A 24,311-nucleotide genomic window follows, 5' to 3' on the forward strand; every position below is an offset into this window, starting at 1 on the left:
TTCCTATCTTATATGGCCAGGCCCAATGGACTAAAGTGGGGCCCATAGTTTTAGCTCATCTTCTTGCGAAGTCCGTTTTAGCCCATAGTCAAACTCCGATTTTCCAATTCGGTGCCTGGAAAACGCAAAGCGACTTTAATGGATCAAACCCAAAAATGAATTTTGATGGAGTCCAACCAGTCTCACAGATGAATAGCAATGAGCTTCTGCTTCTTCTTCGTTCGATCTGGTTCCGAGATCGATACTGACGAGTTGGATCAATACCTACTTCTTATGCGAGGGAAATTTTATACTCACGTGGTTCAATCGAAATATATTTAAATTTCTTCAGATTTAACGTGACATCCAAAACTCAGTTGACACGTTAACAAGATAATGAATAAAAAAAGTTAAATATCAGCCTTCAATACATCACGCCGAATCTAAAAGAATAATAGCACTGATTATAAATCAGAAATTGTTATACTCCTCCGGTCCTTAATATAGGACCCAATTCTTGAGTTGGTTTTGGTCCTAAATATAAGACTCATTTCTCATATTTATCAATTTTCTCTAAATTACCCCTATAGATACTCTCTCAACCATAATTAAGTAGAAGAGGGAGAGGGGGTATTAAGAAAGATGATTATGGTGTTTTAGGAAAAATGTGTCACTTTTCTTATAATTAACCAACTTACCTAACTTCCTTAATCTAATCAAATTTGTTAAATGGGTCTTATATTAAGAACCGGAGGAGTATTATCCATGCCTTGTTGCTTCTTGTAATATAAGTGCAGTATCGTAACTTATTAAAAAATATCGAAGCCCACGTCACTGTGCTCTCTTTCTGTTTATTTTTAAAATCATAAACAAAATTACTGATAACCGTGAAATAATCACTGGCCGGGAAAAAATAGATGGGACGAAAAAACTAAAATTGATGATAACCCATTATTTCAGTGTGTTAACATATGTCAACAAATATTTTTCATATATTATACAGCACAGAAAAATATATTTTACATCACTAGCATATCAAAGCGAGTATGGTCTAACATACGAGTGTTTAATCAGTATAAAAAAAATATTTTAATTAATATAAAACTTATTTTATAATCTAAATTACATTATAAAATAGTCTTACAATTGGAGGTGGAAGGTTACTTTAAATTGGCATCAAGATCCAACCATCAAAACTGAAAAAAAATATCGCAACATCAATAGTAAAAATAATACTCCTCTGATCCTTAATATAGGACCCAATTATTGATTTGGTTTTGATCTTAAATATAAGAACCATTTCTCATATTTATCAATTTTCTCTCAATTACCCCTATAGATACTCTCTCAACCATAATCAAGTAGAAGAGGAAGAGGGGGTATTAAGAAAAATGATTATGATATTTTAGGAAAAACGTGTCACATTTCTTATAATTAACTAACTTACCTAACTTTCTTAATCTAATCAAATTAGTTAAATGAATCATATATTAAAGACGGAAGGAGTGATATTTTATACAACCCATGGAATCTTAAATTGTGGTTGCTTTCCGGCGGATAAAGAAAATTGATTTTGCTTAGGCTGACCCATAATCCTTTTCCCTTATCTCCTCATAACTTACAAGTGACGCACCCATCTCAAAAGGCCCCCAACCAACGTGGAAACCAGAGATACAGACAATATTTGGCATTTGCCGACCTGCCCATCCCATCTTATTCAGCTTCCATGTCGGTAACTTGTTCCGCAATCTTTTCTATTCTTCTCCTCCGCAGCCCACACCAAAATTTGCCAAACCGAAGGAGTTTTGCTGAGGGAGCAACCCCCTTTTTCACCTTGAATTGGTCAAAATACGCGGAATTTCTTACTTTTCGTGGAGGATTAGATCCAGTAACTGGTGGTCTATGGCTGACCGATATTGCACACCATCATTTAGCTATTGCATCCGATCCCCGGATTGAAAAGGGGGGGCAAAAAAGTCCCTAATCCTTTTTTTGGGAAAGACAGCGTTGAAAATTTAATTAAACATTCATTCCATAACACTTTTTTTTTGCCTGACATTTTATAAGACTTTTTTCAATGAGCATTAAAAATTTTTTCATGATAAAAGTAGCGAGAGAGAATATAAATTAATATGATATTAAAATTTAGTGTGGTTATAAAAGCAATATTGAAAATTATTTAAATTTCATGACAAATTAATATTATTAATTATTTTAATTGGTATATCTAAATTAGTGAAAGACTTCATATTATGAATGGAAGAGAGTACTGCATGATAAATTATTATGTGTTTTGTCAAATTCTTCCCGACAGTATATTGCATGATATACAGTGCCTTCTGGGCCTTCGATAAAATTAGCTAGAATGATGCAAATAAGAGCAAATCTATTGCATATCTTTATTTACTTTTGTTTAACACATCCAAAAACCGTCAAAATTAATATCAATATAGATGTATCCATCATGTCGAATGAAAAAAAGCATATATACATATATATGTAAAATTCACAAGAAATTACATTATTTGTAAATTTTTAATGATGTGATTTATTTCAAATTTTGCATCATGCATGGAATTTAGGGGATATTATTTCGACCTTGTGCATGCATAAGTTTAGAGATTTGATAAAATTGTATTCTATTCTAATTTTTTCTCATTTCATAATTTGATTCCATTTCAGGCAAGAAATGAATAATTGCTTTTACTGTGGAATGTCCGAGAATATCCCCGCTTTCATTTTCCAACAGTCGAGGGCATTGACGTCATTTGAGCCAGTCTGACTAAAATAGACACCTGTCCAAGATGCACAGCGAGTTCGAGTCTTTGAGCTGCGGGCACTCCAGAGCCCACATGGATAGTGGTAATAAATACACCCTCCCAGCATCGCCTCCCACGCCAACAAACTCCCTTCCCCTATCATAATAGCTCCATCTTCAGAGGCCTCTCAGTAACGAGAGAAATATTCTTGCAGAACTCACCATATAGTATTACCAAAAACACAAAATACTCAGAAGGTTAAAAAAAAAAAAGTCAAGAGATGAGAACGAGCAACAACTTGATTGGTCTAGTAAACTTCCTGACGTTCTTGCTGTCGATCCCAATCTTAGGAGGCGGGATATGGCTGAGCAGCAGAGCCAACAACACGGACTGCCTCAAGTTCCTGCAGTGGCCGCTCATCGTCATCGGAGTCTGCATAATGGTGGTGTCGCTGGCGGGATTCGCCGGCGCGTGCTACCGCAACACCTTCCTCATGCGGCTGTACCTGGTGGCGATGTTCTTCGTGATAGCGGCGCTGGTAGGGTTCATAATATTCGCGTACGTGGTGACGGATAAGGGTTCGGGTCGGGTGGTGATGAACCGGGCGTACTTGGAGTATCACCTGGAGGACTACTCGGGTTGGCTGGCGGAGAGAGTGTCGAGTGACAGTTACTGGGGGAAGATAAGCTCTTGTATTAGGGACTCCCACGCGTGCGCTAGGATGGGCAGAACCTTTGGCGGTGTTCCTGAGTCTGCTGATATGTTCTCCCACCGGCGACTCTCTCCTGTTCAGGTACGCCTAAATGATTCCGATTTCGGTCTTGCTATTTTTTTTTCCCCCTCTGTCTACTTTCTCTCCCACATAAAAAGCTTGTTCATTGAATAACTTAATTAATTAGGATCACATGATCGAGTCCATTAAATTCTTTTTCTTTTTCTTTTTCTGCCTTTATTGACCTGATCGATCCCAGTATTTCATCAAGCCTTTGCTTACTTGCTGGGGGTTATGTTTTGGTAACAAGTTTAGGAGAAGTCGAATTGAATTAGTGTGGAGGAAGCTTGTGTTGTGAGTTTCAGCATTGGGCACTCACTTTGATCCCTTTTGTCTTATAAGGACTTTTATAGAAATCACATCGAAAAATTGTACAGAGGGGATAGCGACGTGAGATATATGTAATAGTTTTTTTTTTTTTTTCAATTTTTAGCTGAAGAGATACATGTAATAGTTGAAGCTTGAAAACTTGGAGGTTTTTTTTCCTTTTAAATTGAAAAAAGAGTAAAAATAATATGAATATTATTCCTTTCCTGTGGGGGTGTAGACGTAGGAGGAAGTTGAAGGAGAGAATAGATTAATTAAATAGGGGTGGGGGGCTAACCGGCTTGGGTAAGGAAGGGGTTAATTCCGACTGTTGAGAGAAGTATCAATATTTAGTGTCTCAGAGTGTTTTAAATAGAATTGTTTTTATTAGAGGGAAAAAAAAATAGGGGTGGTTGGTTGGAGATCTGAGCATAAGGAAGCTTGAGGTCGGTGGCATGTGAGGGGGGTGATCGGTTTTAGGCATATTGACCGATGAAGCTCCGAAAGTTATGGGCTCGTCAACCAATCAGAGGCAAGCCACGTTAACTAACGTAGAAAACGAAATACTAAAATATTACTCCTTCCGGTCCTAATTACAAAGGCAGAAAAAGTTGCGTATGGGCATGGCTGTTGTTTACGTTTGAGACTTTGAGCAAACTTTTGCCGACATAAGCTAGCTAGCAATATATAGCAAGCACAAGTATAAACATTTTTATGCGGGGACTCTTTTAGAAGATCGTAAAATGAAAATATACTTAGAGTTTGATTTCACTTTTTTATTTAAAAAATTAATTTATCCATTTTTATATATAGTTTAGTACCTAGAGTATAAAAGTAAGTATATATTTAAAAAGTAAGAAATTAGTTTTCATAAACTTTAAAATATATGTGTGATTCATTAAAAAATATAAAAGATTGAGACGATGTCAAGAGAAATCTCAGGTGAGAAGGAAAAATTAAAAAACATCAACTTTGGGGGTAGCCACGGGTGCTGCGAACCTTCATTTTTCATTAACTTGTTCTATTCTATATTTATGGACTTTCCATTCAGTTTCATATTTTTACCTATGGGTTACCATCAATATATATTATAAAATGCTATAAAAAATTATATTTTCCAAATCACACCGTCCAAGTTATATTTTAAACACTGTATATTAAAGTATAAATTAGGGTGTATTTGAATTAGCAGTGGCAAAAATGACTTTTTTTCCATATGACATTTTGCAAATGTGAGTTGGAGTAAAAGTCAGTTAGTCTAATATAATTTATATTTAGATTGATGTTTATAAAAAGTTTAAACTTAGTTTAGATGGACAATCAAAACGTAAATTTACATGTAAGACTCAGTTAATCAATGTAAAAAAATAAAGTATATGCATAGATATTTTAAAGAGATTATGTTGTCTTTTTTAATTTGTTCAGATTAGTCTATTGAGGTTTTATATTAAGGAATGAAGATAATATATCACTTTGATAAAGTTTAGAAAAATAATTAATTAAATTAATTAAATTTCATCAGTTAATTTTTTTAATCACTTAAATACCGTTATTTTTCTTCTTATTTTTATTATCTTCTCTCTCCGCGTCGCCCCACCTTACCAACGGTAAAAGCTAAAAATTTTAGCTTCCCAGCGCATCTGACTTAGTTCGTAAAAGTTGATTGGGCTAAAGGTCCACCCAAACAACTCACAATCTTTAAGCCACCCTCAAACCAGCGTTTCACACGTACCAATATGCATTTCATCATGAAAACGCCAATCCAAACACACGCTTAGTTGCATTTATAGGTCTCCTTTTTGCATATGAGCAAACATAATATTATGTAAACTAGTGGGTGATATATGTGCTCTCTGCTTTTTCTCCTTACCGCATGATCATCTTCTTAGATGGGTGGGATGCTCTTTTTATCCTTTGTTTGTTATGATTTATGAACATGGACAGATAGATTCATCAGAAAACAGATGGATAAAAGAATAATAGTACTTTATGTTCATGTCCCTTTTGCCTTCCAGCTGATTTTTCTGTCTTCTTAATTTATATTACAGAACTTATCATACTACTGATATATATAATAATAATAATAATTTAATATTAAAAATGGGTAGTGATTTGTGATTGAAAACGAGTTTTCCCATTATCAATGGGTCAGTGATTGAAGAAGCCCATTGGCATGTATGATTTGTTTTTTGCGGCACAAGGTAGGCGTTGTGTCTCACTCAGCTCTCGTATTTCAGAAAGGACAAAGAAAAAACGTGTTTTGCTTCAATTGGTAGATGAAAACAACAGCAAAGTAATTGTCCCTTAGTTCCTACTTTCAACGATAACATAACTGCCTCTAGTCTTTTCTTCTTTGTCCTTTTCTCTAAAACGCAGCTCGAACTTATCGTAGCACACCATCTGATCTTATCTTTTCTGGTGGAAGGTGAGAGGATGATAATTTTTCCTCCCCCTGAATCGAAGCTTAGGATTGGGTTTAATTTAAAGATAAATATACCGTGTGATGACGTGTTGATGATATTTGTGTTGCTTTTTTTTTTTTGGAGGTTGAGCATAAGAACTTTGGATATCCTGGAAGGAATTTAATCGTTCTTTCAGCTTCTATGATGCAGATATAATATGTCATGCAATAATATTTAAGATTTTAATCATGCGTGTCGGATGAGATGATGAAAGATGCCATAAAAATGACACAAATGATGTTTTATGAGAACTAACAGGAAAAACAAAAACACTCTGACCTAGGACTTTCATGTATTGGGAATCTATTTAAATCAGTGATATGACCTCATGCTATATCTAACATGATTTTTTCAAGCGACGCGAAACATTTCGAACATCATATTATTAGTATACTAAGTATAAATATCTTTGGCATGCCACTTACTATTTAAAATAACAGAACCGCTATGTGATAATATCTTTCTTTTTGACATGAGTAGTCTACCTTTCCTCATATTACATGCTACAAAATAATTAATCCGAACATGTTACTCACTCTGACACCCCCCCCCCAAAAAAATAAATCATTCAAACGGGGCACAAACATGAAGAAACAGGTTCATAATTTTTATTTATTTACGAGACAAAAAATATTCGGGGTTCTACTCCCAAGAAACTTGTGTTCAACAAACAATTCTTATAAGCTAGACTTGTTTGTGTTCATTGAAGTGACAAATATATTGTCCTGTTTTTGCATGATTGAAGTCTGGATGCTGCAAGCCCCCAACAGACTGTGGATTTGTGTACCAAAACGAAACGTATTGGAGCCAAGCAACCGGAGTGGCTGTGCCCGACCAGGATTGCACCAGGTGGAGCAATGACCAAGAGCAACTATGCTATGCTTGCGATTCTTGCAAAGCTGGCGTGCTTGCCAGCATCAAGAAGAGCTGGAGAAAAGTCTCTGTGATCAACATTGTCGTTATGATCATCCTTGTTATCTTCTATATAATTGCCTATGCTGCTTTTAGAAACGACCGCAGGATCGATAACGATGAACCCTCCGGTGAAGCCAGGATGACTAAGGCACAACCCAGCAGAATCAGTTTTTAGCTCCGTGGAATCGGAAGCCAAAATTTTCAAAGGCCATAATATGTTTATTAGATGGTTGTATTGTTTTGTTTCAAATGTCCTTGTAACATTCTGAATCTATTTTCAGTTTTTTTTTTTGGGGGGAAAAACAGGCTGGATGTGTTTGTTATATCCTACATTACTTACACAAGGAAGGAAAGTTCGTGCAGGAAAAGCTTTTCTTTAGCCGGAAAGTACTGATCATTTATACATTTTGTTGGGTCGAAATATGAACTAGTCTATAACTTCTTTCGGAGGTGTTATGGGTGTTTTAGATCTTCAACTCGAACCCAGTTAATGTATGTGGCCCAATGATATGGGCCTCCAGTTCTTGTTTGGCTCCCAGTCAGGTCCAATGTTATGAACAATGCAAATATGCAATACAGTTTAGGACTAAGTTAATAGCGTCCTTCATGCATGTACTGGTGGCGTAGACGTTCTGATTTCTGTACTGATGCAGCTCAGAATGATGAAATGAAGTAATACTCTGTTTATAGCTTCAGATTCTTCTTCATCTTCTTCTCCTTCACAGAGATCCACGTGCGAACAAATCTTGCAGAAGAAAAGGCTGAATTGAGTATTTGGCATAAGAGAGAGACAATAGAAAAGGTTGAAGGTTTAAGTGGTTTGCAAAAATCGCATCCACTTCATATGATAAGCAACTTCTATTAGAAATCAAACAGGTCATGCCTGTGAATGATCACATAGGGTAAGGATTACATGGAATGGCTCCTGTTTGTTTCGATCACTAGTGACAATAGTCAGTGAATACACATGCTGATGAACCTGCAAGCTCTCAAGAATAATCTACCACGTATATTTGTTGTGATTGGTACGCTCAAATCTTAATCCAAATTCTAGAAATCTGCCTTTGTTTGCAATGTCGTCGGTAGAGGATCAGAAACAACGGTTCTTCAGTGTCTAACATATTAAAAGGGGTAATTTAGATACCTTGCCCTGAATTTAAATACTCGTTAATTTCGTTGGGCATGAACTGCAGAACTCTTGAAAGAAAGCTAGATTCTTACATTTACTGATAAGAGAAAGTAGAACCAAACATCTTAACAAATTAGTCCAAATTCTCATCATTAGATTTTGCTTCCTGCCACACGTGGCACCCTTTCTCTATGGAACTTGTGGGGATTAGGATAGAGGACTGTGCGAGACAGTGTGTTAACTTTGACTCCCAACCCCCCCCCCCAAAAAAAAAACAAGACTATTTGAATCCCACCAAGGCCACGTCACAGTTATCTATCTATCTATATTTCAATTGAAAGATATCATTATCTTTTTTTATTTTAATTATAAGATCTTATTTGTAACTTACAAATGAGGTTTTATAATTAAAATCGAAATAGAAATAAGATTTTATAAATAGAACCGAAGATAACATTTTGCTATACTGGTTTAATCTGCAGCATTGTTTTGCAGATTGATGGGTTGGCTGGTTAAGTCGACAGACATCATAGATGAGCTAAACAAGTCTAAGCGGTCTGAGTACGGAACTGGCTAGAGTGAAAGGACCTCTCCTTGCTGTGAGTTGTCGCCGTGACCGTGTGGGCCCTATCTAATACTTGAGAAGCATGGTGAAAGAATTATGAACGAATATGGAAGCAAAGTGTCGGCCAAAAAAAGAAAAAAGAGAATCTGGAGGCAAAGCGCTAAACTCTCAGAGGAATAACAAAACGAATTAAGTAAACAAAGTGTCTCCTTACAAGCGGATGTGGATCCATCACACTGATCAAACCACGGTAATTTTCTCTTATCCTTTACTTTCCTGTTTTGCACAACAAATCATTTACCCAACTTAGCGAGGCCTGCATCAATATTCAGTACTCAATTACTATTATTCAATTCAACTTAGAGTTGATAATGACCGGAGAATCTTTCCCCTGCGGTCTTCTTCTTCCCTTCCACAGCCTACACATGTTACAAATCTCAGTGCCCTGTGAAGCGGGGTTTAAATTTCTGTTCCTGATTCATCAAGGACCAGCCTCAGAAGGAGTTGAGGAATTTGCATTCATTACGTGGACTAGGTACAAAAACATCTTTTTTCATATCGTTGGACTTTGCTAAACGGCGATGCAAAGAGAGTGGGATGACCGTAGTTCGTTAATAATTATGAGCTTACAACGACACATGTTGTGATAATAGCAGCACACGACCATTCGACATTGTTTCTATTTTCCTTGGGCAGGTCATAATTATCCCACTGCGGACCCCTCCACGCTAAAGTTCCTCTTTAGACTTGTAAACACCTTGCACCATCCTTTTGTGTTCAGATGTGACACTGTCTCTAAAGATGAAGGACATCTTTTATAACTATATACACACATATACAGACACACACACACGCTCGCACACTAACCAAGACCTTCTTTTAATGGTGAAGCGACCTTTTGAAAGGATCAATAATGAACGTGCGAAGTAGTGGAGCAAAAGAAGGAAAGAGATTATCCATGTTCCATACACAAGTTCTTCTGTATATACCTTTTATAGGTCACGTTATATCATCAATATGAACGTGTATTTTAAGAGGCGAGAAAAACATTAAGGAGAAGCTGGGTTTTAGTGGGAGTGAACCGTAAAGTGAGTTGGCTAGTGGTTCTCTAATTTCTTTGCTTTCGTTAAGGTCCACGCGCTAAAGACTCTTTGAAGGTGCTAAATTGATAATGGGAAAGAAAAATATTGCTGCTAAATAACAAAGGTCCAACTACTTCCACCGCTTAGTTGAAATTCCCCCCTTTTCTTTAGCCGTAGAAAGCTTTGTCACCTTAGAGATAAGCTAGCTACGGCTCAAAATCAAACTAACAATACATATTTTAATTCTATGTGCCCAACATATACCTTTCAAATTAAGTTTTTTTCAAAAGAAAAATCTAAAACAGCATATTGTTGTATCTACATACACTTCTAGACATTTGAAAGGTCGAATCCATAATGGCAGCTTCCCTAATTTCTCACTTCATGTGTCCAACGAGCTGACCGGCTCTTCACCAACCTTGCCCCCACTCTGTGCCCTATTGCCTCTCTGCCTCTACCTCTCACAGATACTTCCATTCTGCAAACAGACACATTGCTTCTTTCTCAGAAGCTGCACTTTCGTTAACTTTTATGTGCTGTATACTTCATATCCTTTTGTTTTCATCAAACTACTCTCTCTGAATGGCCTAATACACCATTATTTTGTTCCAATAATGACACCAAAGCGACGTAAGAAAATTGAAGACTTCAATGTCAACATCGTATTGGCCTCCGTTCTTTTAATAAAAACAGACCTGATACTGATAATGAAGTGATCTCTCAGGATTCTTTCACTTAGTTCCTTTTTTTTTTGGAAAAAAAAAGAAAAAGAGATGAACTTTCATCTTTAACTCGAATCGAAGTAGGTGGCGGGTAAGAGAGAGTAGAAAGATAGCATTGTCGCAGTGGTGGTAGCAATACTATAAACAAATTAATCGCACGATTCCAATTAGTATTAGCCACTTGTCATGGCCGAAAACGGTCGTAACGTTTTAGTTTTAGTGTGGACCCCTTCGATGTGGGCATGGATATTCACGCACCCAATACACCAGGCACAAGAACTATAAAAAGAATTATTGCGCGGTCCTAATTTAATTATTAAAAAATTTCACAATAAGTGAGTAACATGCAATGACAAGTTTTGATATTGAAAAAGGACAAGTAATCCATACTACTGACTTGTTATAACTTTTTTTAATACTCTTTTGATCCTTAATATAAGACCTATTTAACTAATTTGATTAGATTAAGAAAATTATGTAAGGTAGTTAATTATAAAAAATATGATATGTTTTTTCTAAAACATCATAATCATCTTTTTTAATATCTTTCCTCATTCACTTACTTGATTATAGTTAAGGAGGCGTTATAAGGATAATTCAGGAAAAATTAATAAATATAAGAAGTAAGTTTTATATTTAGGAACAAAATTAACTTAATAATTAGGTCATATATTAAGGACTCTGGAAGAGTAATTAGATTACTCATATGAAATCGCATTCTAATTCTCCCAACTACAAACTCCAAGCGCGGCAAACATGGATAAGGATACCATGTCAGCTTCATATAGCTTGTGTGAAGCAGAGTAGCAAGGTGAAAAAGTTTGTGTTTAAAACGTAATTTGCTGATTTGACATCGCGGCAAATAAAAAATTTGCATAGATGACTCAGCTGAACCAAAGGTTCTCCCATAGGAGATGGCATATTTATCTTTGCTCTGTGCTGTGTTTGGAAGCTTATTTACTGTATGCTTTTATATATTATATCGAACATGTCAGTATGGCCGGTACTCATATTTTAAAAACAAGTAAATTAATTAAATCATGCGACTTTCGTTCCCGCCTCGTTCCCGCCGTACGTTAAAGGAACAAATTAAATTTTGCTTTTTGCATGATTAAGCCTTTTAATTTAAACATGACGGAAGGAGATGAGATGAAGTCAAATTAGATTAACACTTGAACTACTACTGATAAATAATGAAATAATTGAAGTGAGGAATAAGCAGTTGTTGAAAAATCCGGACAAGCATGACACATTGACAGGCAGGACACTTGTTGGGCCGAGTCCAAGATTTTCGGAATGAGAGGGACATGTTCCTCATCTAATTCAGGGCAAACTACCAACAGTATAAGCAGCAGAAGGGACTTGAGTACTTTAAATATTATGTTCTGAATTTGATACTTATGATAGTGTATATGGAAAAAATATTATTGGGAGGGTTCTTCACTACGGCGTATGACAATACTTTTAGAAATTAATTTCTTACCGTTCGAATGGAAAGATATTATAGACATAAAAAAAAAATCTCAGGGCAAACTACCAGTAAAATTTCAAGATTAATTACCTCCACAGAGGGCAGAGAATTAATTACCGGTAAGGACTGTTATATATGCATATAGCACCCACTGCTATCAAATTATATTTAAATTTTTTTAAACTCAGTAAAAAATAATAGTTCAAACCCTCAAATTTACTCCAAGAAAATGAGTCCCTTCCACTTAACCGCGCCGCGATGTTGTTCAGTATTTCATCTGGCTAGCATATTCATTGGTGCGTCTTACAATACGCAGGACATTAATTTGATAAAATTGCACATAAAAAATTCATAAAAAAGGAAAAAATAAATATACCGAGAGAAGAGAAAAACAATACGGAATGAGTAAAGTAGGTGAGTATTGTACATTATTTCTTCTTTTTTTTTGGCCGACGAGTTTTATTCATTATTACATCAAAGTCCCAAGTTGGACGGTTGATAACTGTATATAAATAATGCAATTATAAAAAAAAATATTTTATACTAGTAATAAGAGCGAATATGATGACATATTTGAACATTAAAATGACTATTATTGATAAGATATACATATTTATATATATGATATATGACATTGAGACAAAAAGAAATAAATGGGGGAGGCGAAAGTAAAACGGTGAGAAAAGAGGATGGTCAAATTTCAACGGAGAAGGGGGGTTTCATTTTCATACGAGGAGCCAAAAGGCATCACAATCTAGAGCACCTAACGGAGGAGAAGTGGGAAAACAAGCGCAGCCACGTTAGATAACGAATTTCAACAGTGACGTCACTTTTCCTAGTGATGACGTGCCTTCTTCTTCCTTCTTCTCCTATAAAACCCCTCTCTCTCCCTCCCAAACAAACCCCACTCCCTTCCTCCACCACACACACACTCAGAGCCAAACACAAGAAAACAAATCCACTTATTAAGCGTGCGAGAGAAACATGGAGTCCAGCGATCCAATCCCAAACACCCCAAGTCCTACTTCCTCCGTCCCTCTCTCTAACTCTCCTTCTTCCTCGTCTTCCCCTCCAAATATCACTCCGCAAGTTGTCGTAAGCCCTTGTGCTGCTTGTAAGATTTTAAGGCGCAGATGTGCAGAAAAATGCGTTCTCGCCCCTTATTTCCCTCCTTCTGAGCCTGCTAAGTTCACCATTGCTCACAGAGTCTTCGGTGCCAGCAACATCATCAAGTTCTTGCAGGTAATTAAAAAGCATTATATTATCATTTCTTCTTCTTCTTCTTCTTCATCATCATTTTCTATCTCTACCGTTTGAGGTTTTTGCGGCTCATATTCAATCTTTGGGAAGCTATAATTGGTTCGGGCGAAGCATATTCGTGAACCGGTTTCAGACGTAGAACCGTGCTCATGAGGACAAAATGTAGGCCGTGGGACTAGTCTAGGAGTGCCCAATTTTTAATGTCTCTTCCGAATCTTTGATAGAAACGGCACAGTGTGCACACAGTCAATTTATATGGAGCCAATAATAGCATTCAAACTTGGAAAAGTAAAACCCATTTGGACGAAAAAATGTATGAAGCCCCATGCTTGAGGTCATAATAATACGTAACTGCGTTTTCAAAGGCCTACTTTTAACGAATACCTAATGTGGGCCTCCCAATTGCCTCTTAGCTAGAGCCACACCAAAAAAGAAACTGTATATAAAACTCCAAGTCGTCACTTTACAACTATTCAATTCTGTGGTCCTTTAAATAAAACTACTCATTAACTAATAAACCAAATACTTTCAGGAACTTCCAGAATCGCAGCGAGCTGATGCGGTGAGCAGTATGGTGTACGAGGCAGGTGCAAGAATAAGAGACCCGGTTTATGGTTGTGCAGGTGCGATTTGTCAGCTTCAGAAACAAGTGAACGAGCTTCAAGCTCAATTGGCGAAGGCACAAGCAGAGCTAGTGAACATGCAGTTACAGCAAGCCAATCTGGTGGCTCTTCTCTGCATGGAAATGGCCCAAACTACTCAAACTGATCAGACTCATCATCAAACGTCTCCTACAAGTACTCCTCAGGAATATTCTTCACCGCCATCATCATCCTTCGAAGATACGAACTTCATTACTTCAAGCAACCTCAACTTCTTCGCGGAAAGCTCTGGCCTTAACTCTTTGTGGGAGCAGCCACTTTGGATATGACCCATTTACATTGATTGATTAATTAATTAATTAACTAGTGTTGTACCATGGGGAGAGAGATTGGAAATTTATTCTTCCCATAACTTTTCTCCAAAGGAGACAAGGTTTGAAGGGATGAATTTATTAGAACTACTAATAAAAGCAGCTTGGTAGCTAGGATTTATGGAGTATTAAGGAAAATGTGTAGTCGGCTGCGGGCCTCCCATCGCCAATAGATATGTTAGAATTATATGTGCTTTTTACTCCATGTAATCTCTCTTCAGCAATGTTAGAGGAAAAAAGCGTACTCCGTCGTCCATTTATGCTATTTAAGATTTTAGCATATTGATTATTTATATGTTGGAATTTCTTTTTTTTTTTTAATTCTCTAATATACATTTAGTTTACTTTTAGAAATTAATGTTGATATTCGGACCTTCAAAGTTAATAAACGCGAGGAATATGATAAAAAAATTAAACCAAGTAATTATGTTCCTTAAGGGCATGTTTGGGAGGGTTTAAAAAATTCTTTATACGCACGTTTCACGTAAATCGAGATAAAATGCTTCTCATATACTTGTATTGTATTCTGTAAATCAGTATTGAAAAGCTACTTATAAACTATTTCAAATGGGTCCTAAAAAGTGATTGATAAACCGAAATAATATTACAAAAGATAATGGCTAAAAAGGAAGGGAAGGATTCGTACTTAAATCTAGTAATATGTTAATAGGAATTTGATTATGATTGTTTAAATCTTGAACAACTTTTTGGTGACCTAATATAGGAACAATAATTCAAAGAAATTGATGTGGTTGATGAAGATGCTTAATTCCTTGTCAAAGTAGCTTTTGACTCATCGCTTGGCTTTGGATTCGTTATGGCTGGCTCTTGCGGAAATCTCCCATTTGTAGATGTTGGACCAATCAAAGGCCAACACATGGCCACATCCTGACGGACGACTCAATAACAAAGAAGTACATATAAATGCTTCACTGCTTCATTTATATACTTAATCACTACTTGCCTCTTTATCAACTTCCAAAAGTCAAATTCAATATGATAAGAACGAACTGTACTCATGCCATTTTTTTTTCATGCCCCGTCATATTAATTATACACAAGTTATAGGAGTAACATTATCCCCCGCTGTATCAATTGAAATAAAATATTATCTTTTCCCGCTTTGTAAAGAAAGTCGAAGGAAATTTATTCCCCAACGAACACTTCAATTATTTATTGAGATTGATTTAGGAATTTTTTCTTCTTTTTTGTGTGATGAGTAGAAACTATTCCTTTTGAGAGCGGGGTGAGAAAATGTTAGAAATCGAATTCCAGCCAGTTGCTTTTATCTATATGAGTCATATTAACTTAAGCTAATGATTTACATGGTACTCCTTTCGGTTCTAAATATAAAACCTATTTTATAGTGTAGTTTACACACAAAAAATATGTCTTATATTTAGGACCGGAAGGAATATTTTGAAAACTAAATTTTTGCGACATTATTATAAATATTAAATATCAGTAAAGTTAGAAAATAAGATAAAAAAAAAACAGACCGCGCTTGGCTAGTTTATGTACTCCCATGGAGGTTGAAATTATCAATAGCGAAATTTTCTTAAGTAAATAATGCCAAGTTAATTCGGTGAAATTAAAATCAATGATCTAATCAGGTTAGGATATAATTTTAATAAGAAATTATGTTTTAAGATTTATATAATAAATAAACTTATATGTATACATCAACGTACGCGCCCTAGCTATAGCTATATCCAAGGATACATTTCAATGCTTACATATATAGCACACATATATATATATATATATATATATGTTGTACCGAAATTGACGTGCATGATAATTACCTGTAAAAATAATCTATATTATTTTCTCGTTTAGATAATAATATGATACGTTTTTTAATCGGTTGCGAGAAATCAACCTTTTTTTTGTGTGGCCAAAACTGTGAGAAATCAACCCTCACAGAGCACGTGCCTGAGGAGGGATAATCAAACACCGTTATGGTAATGATGGCTTACGTGTCTCCCAAAAACGCGTTTGTTAGGCTGGGCAATTCGAGAATTTCAAATCACGTGTCCTCCACGTGAGCTGGTGAGCTCATAATCCTAGAGCCGAAGGAGGCAAACCCAAAACCACAAACGATAATGTCACACTTGCCGGCAACTCATTTGTGAGGCCAGAAAATATCTTTCCTCACTTGCCCAACGCACACTTGCCCTTTTCTTTTCCTTTTGATAATCATGGGGTAAAGGAAACTTCTTCGCTTTTTATTGACTCAAAGCGTATCTACCCTTTGACATAATAATCCATCCCCATATATTCACCACAATCAATTATTTCTCTGATCTATTTTATTTGTAAATCACTTCTAATATATATCACAAACTAAAAAAAATCTTAAAATTCATTAACTCTAATTTAAAATTCAACAACTTTTTAATTTTATACCTGTTTAATATGTATTATATTTTATGTAAACAAAGTCAACACAATAATAAATGAAGGATAAAATTATATATCCATATAAAAAATTTTCTCTCAATACTCTATAAATAGAACAAAAAATGTCTTTTTCTTATCTATCTTATAAATAGAACCAAAAGAGTACTTTATAATTTTCTCAACAATATTATTACTTCCCCCCTTTTTCCCCTTTTCTCCTTAAAAGCACCAACAAATTCCCTTTGCGCGTCATTTAAAGGTTTTGCTTAGTATAAAGGCAACATCCAATTAAAGGCAACGAATTTTGCTTAGGATACAGCTGATCCTTTAATTATCATTTTATCCCCGCCGGAGAGGTCAAAATGTATTATAATAAAAGACATTTGATCTATTAACATTGAAAGGTCGAACTCTTCTTCCCAAAATTGCTCAAGTTATTAAATGGGAATTTCTGAAGTTAAGGATTGATCTATATCACTTGTGTGTGTGTCTATATATATATATATATATATATGGAAGCCATATATAAATAGAGAGAGAGGGAGAGGGGATGCTTAATTAATTTTTAAAATTTTTTTAGCAAATAGATTGATTAAAGTTGGCTTAATTAATTTCCTAGTTCCTCACGAACGTACATAATTTGACTCGTTTCGTGGAGGAGTACTCCCTTGGATCTTATATATGTGTAGAATAGCATGTCCCTATTAATATGCATGTTATCTGAAATTTTTAATATAGTTTTTTATTTTTACCCCATTAATTATTAGTTTATTTTTTGAACCAAAGGCAAGCCTCCATTATATTGTTGATGCCACCTCCTGGGTATGTTTGGATTGGTATTGGAAAAAACTGACTTTTAGCTCAACTGACTTTTGTAATTGAAGTTAGAGTAAAAGTCAGTTAGCGTATGCTTGGATATATGTTTTTAAAAGGTCAGTTGAAAGTTGTTTGGATGATTAATAGAAAAGTTAATTTAATTGTAAAATGACTGAAAAAGGACATAGACTTTATTAAATAGTAGTGTTTGAAATTTTATGTTTTTAATGTGATAGTAATTTAAAAAATACGTAAAATTATTGTGATAAAATATAAATAGTTTATTTGTGAAATTATAAAATAAAAATATTTGTTACAAAGAAAAATTTGAAAACACACTGTAGATAATTAATTAAATATACATAATAGACAAACATGAATATAAATTAAAATTCATTTGGCCTAAATAAAAGCTCATTATGATAACAAAGAAGATGAGATAGAAGGAAAAATGTGAGGGTAAATCTGAGATACTCATTTTTAATAATCACTGTTTGAAACTGTAGTTTAAAAAATCAGATTTTTCTTTGTTGAGTCCAACTGAGGTTGAAAGCCAGAAGTTGGTTAGAAAAGTTGGCCCAGCCAAACAATAGCTTTTGTCCAACCCAGTTTGCAATCTCAATTTCATAGATTCCAAGATACCTTTGCAGTTTCTAACTACAATCTAAACATGTCCTTAACTACTCCATGTTTCTATATTTGTTCATTATTGACCTCTCTCTAGTCTCTATAAATAAGAGTATTTTTAAAGATTACATTTTTTTTTACATATTTATTACCTTTAATCAATTTCAACTAATTTTTTTTATTTGCGTAGTTCGATTATTTATACCTCAGGAAAAAAAATTAGAAAGGAGCAGTGTTTTAACAATTAATATGAGGCGGCAGAGATATCAGCATGTGGCTGGCATAGTCTGAGTGGAATTCCCTCGAGAGTGATAGCTAACTTGGCTTCTTCTTCAACAGCTACACCATGATTAATTATTTCCTTCTTCCTGTTAATTACCACAACAAACGATCAGTACACTGTGATTTTCCATATATATAGTAAAAAGGCAACACAAGTTTAATTTCTTGGAAACACATTTGTTGAGAGAGGTGAAAATCCTTTGTGTTCCGAGCTTCGAAAGAGAAAACCCTCAGTCAATTTTTTTTTTTTTAAAACGGCTAAAGCTTTATACATATAGGCAGCTGCAAGCATCGTATATTGTTGTTTCATAAAGCACCATGCAAAGTTTTGTTCTTCTTCACTTTTGAGAGGGCCAGCAATATAATCGGTCCCTCCCTGCTAGTACTCTTTCGGCTTCACACTCTATGATCATTTTTATCAGTCATCGTTCAGGAACCTACTATAATTTGATTCACATGTCTCCACTGTTAAAATGTATTTCAATTGCTTGTGCTTGTATCATATTAATATTATGGTTCCATTTGAGATGTTAGGGAGTGACGTCTAGCTATTCTATATGTGGATCTTTTATATAATAATTTCCTTCGCATACACATACACCCATTTAGGTCCTTTGCAATCTCATCTTAACTTTTAAAATAAATCAATTCTTACATATTAAAAGCATTTAATCAAAATCTTCTGTCCATAGAAAGTTTAATGAAAAGTGTTACTGGACGATGCTTTTTGATCCCAATAATTCAAAAGCAAATAAGAGTTGCTAATAAGATCTCAAATATATATAAGCTAACATCAAAAGAAAATAAATTTTATGTAAAATTTTGGTGGGCAGGTCAATGATCGAGCTAGCTTGTACTGTGTGGCGGGTATGGATCAATCCACATCACTAGTGGCATTAGGTTGAAGCTTTGTCCCAGAGGTCATTCATCCATATAAAGCAATAAAAAAGGAAGGAAAACCATGTGCTCGAAACAAACGAATTAAGACGATACGACGGATCAGGTTATCAAGCGGGATCCTAGCTTCTACACTGCAAAATTAAAGGAACATGGAATCAAAGCATCCCACACCAAAGAGTTGGTGTATGTAGTGGGAAAAAGTGGGAAATCAGACGCTGCTTTTGAAATTTTATATGTCTCTCTTCTGAAAATTAAAGGTTGTCTCAGATAATGAAAGTGATCCATCCATAGACCTCCAACACTGACCTTTTTCCTTCTCTTTTCTGTGCCATAGCTTTTTATTGTTTGAAAAGTCGTTAGTTTTGGACCAGCATACTCTCATGTCTAAATTATCTATGCGCACTTTCTGTATTACTAATGCGCAGTCATTTGTGGCTTATATATATATATATTACCTCTTCTTTTTAATATAAACACTAGTTTGACTTTTAATTTAGTCATAAATATAAGACTCTAATTTTCTTTATCTCTCATATTATCTATTTTTTTTCCAAAATGATCATTGTAGTGATTGTACAAGATTAATTTGTAGTTCTAACTAATATATATGATTAGTAAAAGTATTCTGGGAAATTCAACTCATATTTATTACAAATAATTAACTTAACAAACTTTCTTAATATATTCAAATCAGTCAATTAGTTCGTATATTAAGGATCAAAATCAGCATATACTATCTTTGATCCTTAATATAAGAGCTTATTTGACTTTCATTTTGATTATAAATATAATATCCCAATTCACTTTGTCTCTCATATTTATCTTTTTTTTTAGACTGTCCTTATAATAATGATAATTCTAGTTAATATATAGTAATGATACTTATTTATTACAAATAATTAATTTAACTAGTTTTTTTAATCTTCTCAAGTCAATCAACTAACTTTTGTATTTAGGATCGGAGTTAGTAACTTAGTATACACTTTTAAAGTGAAACCGACATCAACGCATGAATCGCTGACCACCTGGCCAAGTGTACAGCAATTCTCGCGACTGATAATATTCATCTTTTAACTTGTCTGCTTCATTATAGTTGTGAAATATACCTCTCCGAACAAATTAATGAAATTAATTGCTCGGAATTTTTCATCACTCTAATACTTGTTTAGTCTTGCCGCCAAATTGTTAACCTACATAATGCAGCTTTGAATTAAAAGTTTAAACATGGAATTGCCACTGTCCACTGGCATGCCTAGATAGCTTTATTTGAGCACACGAACCGCCATCCCCGTGTTTGTGTTCATTTTACTATTACAGAAGATTGTTTTCGGAAGACAGCTTCCAAGTTTCAAACATGCCGGTTTGAATTCTTCCCCCCATGAAAAGCTCGGCATTTACACTACTGTATATATCCATGTTTACATTTGTTATTTTTCTTTCGCTTTTCTCTTGCGAAAACCCAGTTGCATAATTAATTTGATTAGTTTCGAGATTCCAACGTACTCTCATTCTCTCTAGCGCAGCTCTGTGAACATTCGTTAATGGAAATTCGATGACAGTTAATTGTAAATTAACGCATTTTCAGCCATCTCTTTTGTTGAACTAATATATGATCGATAACAACAACTTTACTAATTAATTAAGAAGCACTTGAAAATTTCAAAGTTGAGAAACTAGTTAAGGTAATTGTATTATTCAAGTCCGTCGGCTCTGCGCATTTTGAACATATGAATATAATATATTATAATTAGGATCGAGGACTCTGCATTCAAATATAAGTAATTTCAATATTTTCTCGACATCATATTGCAGACAGAGCCTCTAGTCAATGCTGTAACATTGTATTGATTATATAAATATGACCAGGAAAAACAAGCTGGCCTATCTGTTTTCATTTTTCTTTATTAGCTTCCTAGCAATGCATGCTATATTATTATACAAGTAAAGAATTGTCTCATAATCAAGCTAACTGCTGATATCATTTTTATATATGCAATAAAACGCGCCTGTGAAATAAGATTCTTGTAGGAAAATTTTTACCAAAGAAAAAAAATATGAGAGAATTATCAAGAGGTCCTAATAAAAAATTTAATTACCAAAAAATTCTAACGACAAGTGATCAGCCTGAACATGTTGTCATTCTCTATTCTAGAACTTGTCATTGCTTACTCTTCACTTATTAATAAAATTTAAGATAATTAAGTTATTTTCTTGGGACCTAATTGTAATTTTCTCAAAAAAAGATTCTTATAAGAAATTTATTCAACAATATATATGAGCTATGCCAAAAATTATTTTTCACACATATATGCTACTTCTTATCAGTCAGATACTTTTGCTATATTAAACTTGTCTCGCTAACGTCTTAACTAATAATTTAGAAAAAAAACTTGGTTTTGCTGTAATCTTTTCTTAAAGAAAGGAATCTTATTCTTCAATTCCGTATTAATCTCGCGCATTTGCAATTGGCCGAGTCAAAGGCAGTTTTAAATCCACCCCGCTTCTTTTTTTTTTGGGGGGGGGCAATAAAAGGCAGTGGAACGGTATAATAAACTTTGTTAAGTAATTAAAATTCACAAGTCTTAAAAGACAGTTTTAAGTCAGAGTCCGTGGAATCTGTTTTCTGGGAGTCAATAGAGTCCGTGGAATTAAATGCTCATGTTTGAATTTAAGGCTAGGATGTGTTACTGCCTCAAATTCCGCACGACGCGAGATGTTAGCAGACATGTTTGGCTTCGAGCATACCGAATCCCGCTGATATTTTCTGTACGGGATTTGGAATAGTCAGAGGAGTCAACAAGTCTCGGCGAAGCAGGCAAGTGTATATCTTCATTTTCTAATTCCATTTTTGATATAACGTAATTAACTATCTTAAGTAATTGAAAATTCACACGTTTTGAATTTGAGCACCAAACAGTCCAGCACTTAGAAGTGGCGCACACCTGAATTGGCAACTTCAACTGCTTATAAGTTCTTCCCTTCCCTCCTTATTTTCTATATATGCCATAATTTTATTTGTCCTTTTAGTTGAATAAAATGAAGAGAACGTTAATTTCTTGCCATCCATTTTTTATATTGTTTTCGCCCCCTCTTCTTAAAGGTTCTAGAAACGGTACGAATTTGATTTGGACTTATCTTCTGTAAATTTCGTAGCAGGATTACAGGATTGTATATATTTATTTGTTTGAGAATTTTAAAAAAAAAGAAGAAGAAAAATAAAAGGAAAGTATAAAAAAAAAAAGAAGGAAATGAGGGGAATGAGAATGACTAGCTGGATGTGTGGACCATAATGTTCTTGTTTTTTTTTTTTGGGGTGATATCAAGACGGAAGTCAAAACGGGAAAGCAAATTTAACATGTTTAGTACTAAAACTAAGGAAAAGTCACATGTGTGTCTCAAATAAAAAAAGCTAATTACTGACAAATCGTAACCACTTGTAAACATAATGAGACTGAATAGATAATTAATTTTTTATTTACGATTTGATTGTAGTTTTTCTTAAAACTAACCCTTTCTAATGATGGTTTACCACGGCGGCCAGTATTTAAATTTGTTTTGATTATGATATTCAAATGAGTTGAATTTATTTCACATTCTTCAATATTTTTATTTATCCACTAAAATCATCACCTTTCCCCCAAAAAATTGTTCCCCGGCTGTCGGTGCCACCCAACCAACGCATGGAAAGCGAAAACGTCGTGTTTTTCTCAAATATTCACGTATTGCAACTTTTTAAAAATATACCCGTAACTCGATCAGCCATTTGTTCACTAATTCGTGGCGTTGTTTATATCCAAGTATTATTGTAGCATTTATAAAAAAACGTGTTATTGTAGCAGAGCCGACAAAAAAAACTACCATTGTCGCAACACTCAAAAATATTTCAAGTGAAAGATGAAAGGAGGAAACCGAAAAGTCGAAAACTTCAGTTTGGACGTGGGAAGGCCTGTAAGTACAAGTGTTTTGCCTCTGTGGGTAGCCCGGGCTTGAGCATTTTATTTCAGCGACCAGTTCGCTTTTCTGGTTTGCCATGTAAACTGTTTAAAATGGTTTGGGCCGATCGGCCGATCGTTGTAATTGGGAACATGTTGGACTAAGGATTTGGTATTTGGATTTGTATCCTCAACTTTTTAAATACTACAAAAACCATTCGAAGTCTGAATTGGGAAGATGGCAAAAAAAAAAACCCAGTGAAATAAAAAAAGTTATTGTCAAAATCATGTTATTGTTGTTAAAATCCATGCTAATATTGTCATGGGTCCTTATTTTCAATTTTTTTTTATTCCAATGGTCTTTTTTTTTACCATATTCCCTTCTTAATTTCTGATTTCTCCCCATAAGGTTTTAACTATGCTCACGGTGGATTGTTACAAACAGATTGAATCGGCATTGGGATCACGCAAACAGATATATACATATAGAGTAAGCCTAATGGGCCATGGCCCATAGAAGGGGAGAAACATCGAATCTCATGTGCGACTCACATCCTCACTCAGCTCTTCGGCCTTCATGGGAAATTTTGGTTGCATAATCAATGCATGACGGGGAAAATATACAGTTACGTCGTATGAACGAAAGCTTTCATGTCACTAGGAATTAGGTTTAACAGGAAAAACTAATTCCTCAGCGAACTACAGTTTGAATTTCTATTAGGAGAGGTGCTTATATTTAGTGTTTGATAGTGTCTCAAATAGATTATTTTTAATAGGAGGATACTTATGCTTTAGTGGGAAAAAAGAGAGAAAGCTTTCATATCCCGAGAAGAGAAGGAAAAAAATAGGCACATTAATTAAAAATATATATATCAGATAATAAATTAATTTTAGTAGTTTATTTTAACTTAAAATCTGGATTAGTTTTAACCTTAATATTATGCAAAAACAAAGTA

The 24,311-nt window shown here is 34.7% G+C and overlaps 2 protein-coding genes across 2 annotated transcripts; both read left to right on the top strand.

Moving 5' to 3' along the window:
• Positions 1 to 2,891: 2,891 nt before the first annotated feature.
• LOC114762685 (tetraspanin-3) lies at positions 2,892 to 7,666 on the top strand. Its single transcript, XM_028952226.1, has 3 exons — positions 2,892 to 2,937; positions 2,974 to 3,531; positions 7,024 to 7,666. The coding sequence occupies exons 2-3, from the start codon at positions 3,019 to 3,021 to the stop codon at positions 7,366 to 7,368; spliced, it is 858 nt and encodes a 285-aa protein (XP_028808059.1). The 5' UTR covers positions 2,892 to 2,937; positions 2,974 to 3,018; the 3' UTR covers positions 7,369 to 7,666.
• Positions 7,667 to 13,093: 5,427 nt separating this feature from the next.
• On the top strand, positions 13,094 to 14,665 carry LOC114762686 (LOB domain-containing protein 1-like). The gene is made up of 2 exons (XM_028952227.1): positions 13,094 to 13,404; positions 13,955 to 14,665. Exons 1-2 carry the CDS (start codon positions 13,147 to 13,149, stop codon positions 14,351 to 14,353), a joined length of 657 nt encoding a protein of 218 aa, XP_028808060.1. The 5' UTR covers positions 13,094 to 13,146; the 3' UTR covers positions 14,354 to 14,665.
• Positions 14,666 to 24,311: the final 9,646 nt, after the last annotated feature.

This window comes from Neltuma alba, unplaced genomic scaffold (genome assembly GCF_004799145.2).
Source record: "Neltuma alba isolate B1F8T4 unplaced genomic scaffold, ASM479914v2 tig00011239_pilon, whole genome shotgun sequence".
Lineage (NCBI taxonomy): Eukaryota > Viridiplantae > Streptophyta > Magnoliopsida > Fabales > Fabaceae > Neltuma > Neltuma alba.

Bases quoted from the DNA above. Each gene is read 5' to 3' on its own strand.
- LOC114762685 (XM_028952226.1), top strand. From the start codon at position 3,019: ATGAGAACGAGCAACAACTTGATTGGTCTAGTAAACTTCCTGACGTTC. The intron at 3,532-7,023 runs GTACGCCTAAAT...GCATGATTGAAG, and splicing joins GGCGACTCTCTCCTGTTCAG to TCTGGATGCTGCAAGCCCCC.
- LOC114762686 (XM_028952227.1), top strand. From the start codon at position 13,147: ATGGAGTCCAGCGATCCAATCCCAAACACCCCAAGTCCTACTTCCTCC. The intron at 13,405-13,954 runs GTAATTAAAAAG...AAATACTTTCAG, and splicing joins ACATCATCAAGTTCTTGCAG to GAACTTCCAGAATCGCAGCG.